This window comes from Prunus dulcis, unplaced genomic scaffold (assembly GCF_902201215.1).
Source record: "Prunus dulcis unplaced genomic scaffold, ALMONDv2, whole genome shotgun sequence".
In the NCBI taxonomy this organism is placed as follows: Eukaryota; Viridiplantae; Streptophyta; class Magnoliopsida; order Rosales; family Rosaceae; genus Prunus; species Prunus dulcis.
Window position 1 is genome coordinate 78989 of NW_023010022.1, and position 1900 is coordinate 80888.

A 1900-nucleotide genomic window follows, 5' to 3' on the forward strand; every position below is an offset into this window, starting at 1 on the left:
GGAGTCATTTGGAGATTTTTTTTCAATGTTGAATAATATTGTGCATTTTGTTGGTGCTTCTGCTAAACATCATTCTGAGTTGAAATTATATGGAAAAGCTAAAATTCAAAGGTTGCTAGAGGCTGAAAAACTTGGAATGGGTACAGGAGCTAATCAAATTTGTTGTTTGCAACAACCTGGAACTACTCATTGGGGATCTCATTTTAAAACTATCATAAGTTTGATTGATTAATTTGGTGCAACCATGACACTTCTTGATGAAATAGGTAGTAATGGACCTACATCACAATTTCGTGGGGAAGCTGAGAGTATTTATATTGCCATGATGTCATTTGAATTTATTTTTTCCTTACTTTTGTTGAAAAAGCTATGGGATTCACAGATTTTCTTTGTCAATCACTTCAAAGCAAATCTCAGGACATTGTAAATGCTTTGAATCTTGTTTCAAGTACAAAAATGAAGCTTGACGAGGTGAGAAATAATGGTTGGGATGATTTTATCAACAGTGTACTATCATTTTATGAACAACATGACATTAGTGTACCTGATATGAGTGCTCATCATAAAATGGGTAGAGTTCGTTCTTGTCAACAAAAGGATTCTATTACAGTTGAGCATTATTTCTGGATTGATGTATTTAATGATGTAATAGATTTTCAGTTGGTAGAGTTAAATATTAGATTTCCAGAGCAAACTGTGAAACTTCTTTATCTTAGATCAACATTAGATCTTCGTAATTCATTTGAGCGGTTTAACATTGGTGATATATGCAATCGTGATGGGAAGTTTTATCCTCAAGATTTTACTACCACTGCAGGCTTTACATCAATAGTTGGGATTTTTTAAGACTAATATGGATCCTCTTCCAGCCTTCAAGAATCTTGATTATATTCCTGAATTACTTAAGTGCTTAGTTGAAACAGGGTTAACACACACTTACCACTTGATTGATAGATTGATTCGTGTAGTGTTAACTCTTCTAGTTTCTACACCAACAATAGAACGTGCATTTTCTTCTATGAGACTTATCAAAAATCGACTTCAAAACAGGATAGAGGATAAGTTTCTTGCTGATTGTATGATACTTAAAATTGAAAAAGAATTTGTTGATAGTATCGATAATGAATCAATAATTAGTGATTTCAACTCTTCGAAGCCTAAAAGAGTGCAACTCAAATAGTTGTATTATATATTTACATTGCATGTTTATTTATTATAGTCTCTCTTTTTTTTTTTACTAGTTTATATCTTATGTACTAGATGCATTTTGAGGGTACGGCTCATTATGTCCCTGCTAACTAGGTGTATTATTTTTGTTATGAATGAAATTAACTCGTACCATCGAGTTTGATAATAATGGAAATCCAGTCTAGTGCCTTTCGAAATCCTAGATTCGTCCCTACGTATTAGGATACAATACAGAAATAGGATAAATTTTTGAAAACTAGGATATGGATATTTCAAGAATACGACAATGAAAATAAACTTAAAATAACATATATTGTATTTTCGATAAAACAATTAATACATGATACATCTATTAAGAACCAATTATGAATCATAGCTGTTGATGCTCAAAATGGCCCGGCCAATATTGAGTCCAACTTAGGGATTAGGTGTGATGAGTCTTTAGCAAGGAAGAAGGCTGAGGCCCTTGGTGAAATGGGTTGGTGAGAGACCTGCAGAAGGTAAAAAGGGGGGAAGCAACCGTTAAGCTTCGGACACCGGTGTGGTGCCGGCCGAAGGCTCTCCGATGCCTAAGTCAGTTAAGGGTAGTAATTCTGGCAGAGTAACAGTAAAAATAGGGGAATAGTTCTTCTTTTTACCTGGGTACTGTTCCCTATTTATAGGGAGGTGAAAGTGGGAGCTTTGCACAAAGTTCCAATGTGGGACTTTGTGC

General features: G+C 34.5%; 1 protein-coding gene across 1 annotated transcript; it reads left to right on the forward strand.

The window, feature by feature from the left end:
* Positions 1-369: 369 nt before the first annotated feature.
* LOC117612563 lies at positions 370-846 on the forward strand. Its single transcript, XM_034341250.1, has one exon. The coding sequence runs from the start codon at positions 370-372 to the stop codon at positions 844-846; it is 477 nt and encodes a 158-aa protein (XP_034197141.1).
* The last annotated feature ends 1054 nt before the right edge of the window (positions 847-1900 follow it).

What these genes read in the sequence shown, in the direction of transcription:
- LOC117612563 (XM_034341250.1), top strand. Translation starts at nt 370, where the DNA reads ATGGGATTCACAGATTTTCTTTGTCAATCACTTCAAAGCAAATCTCAG.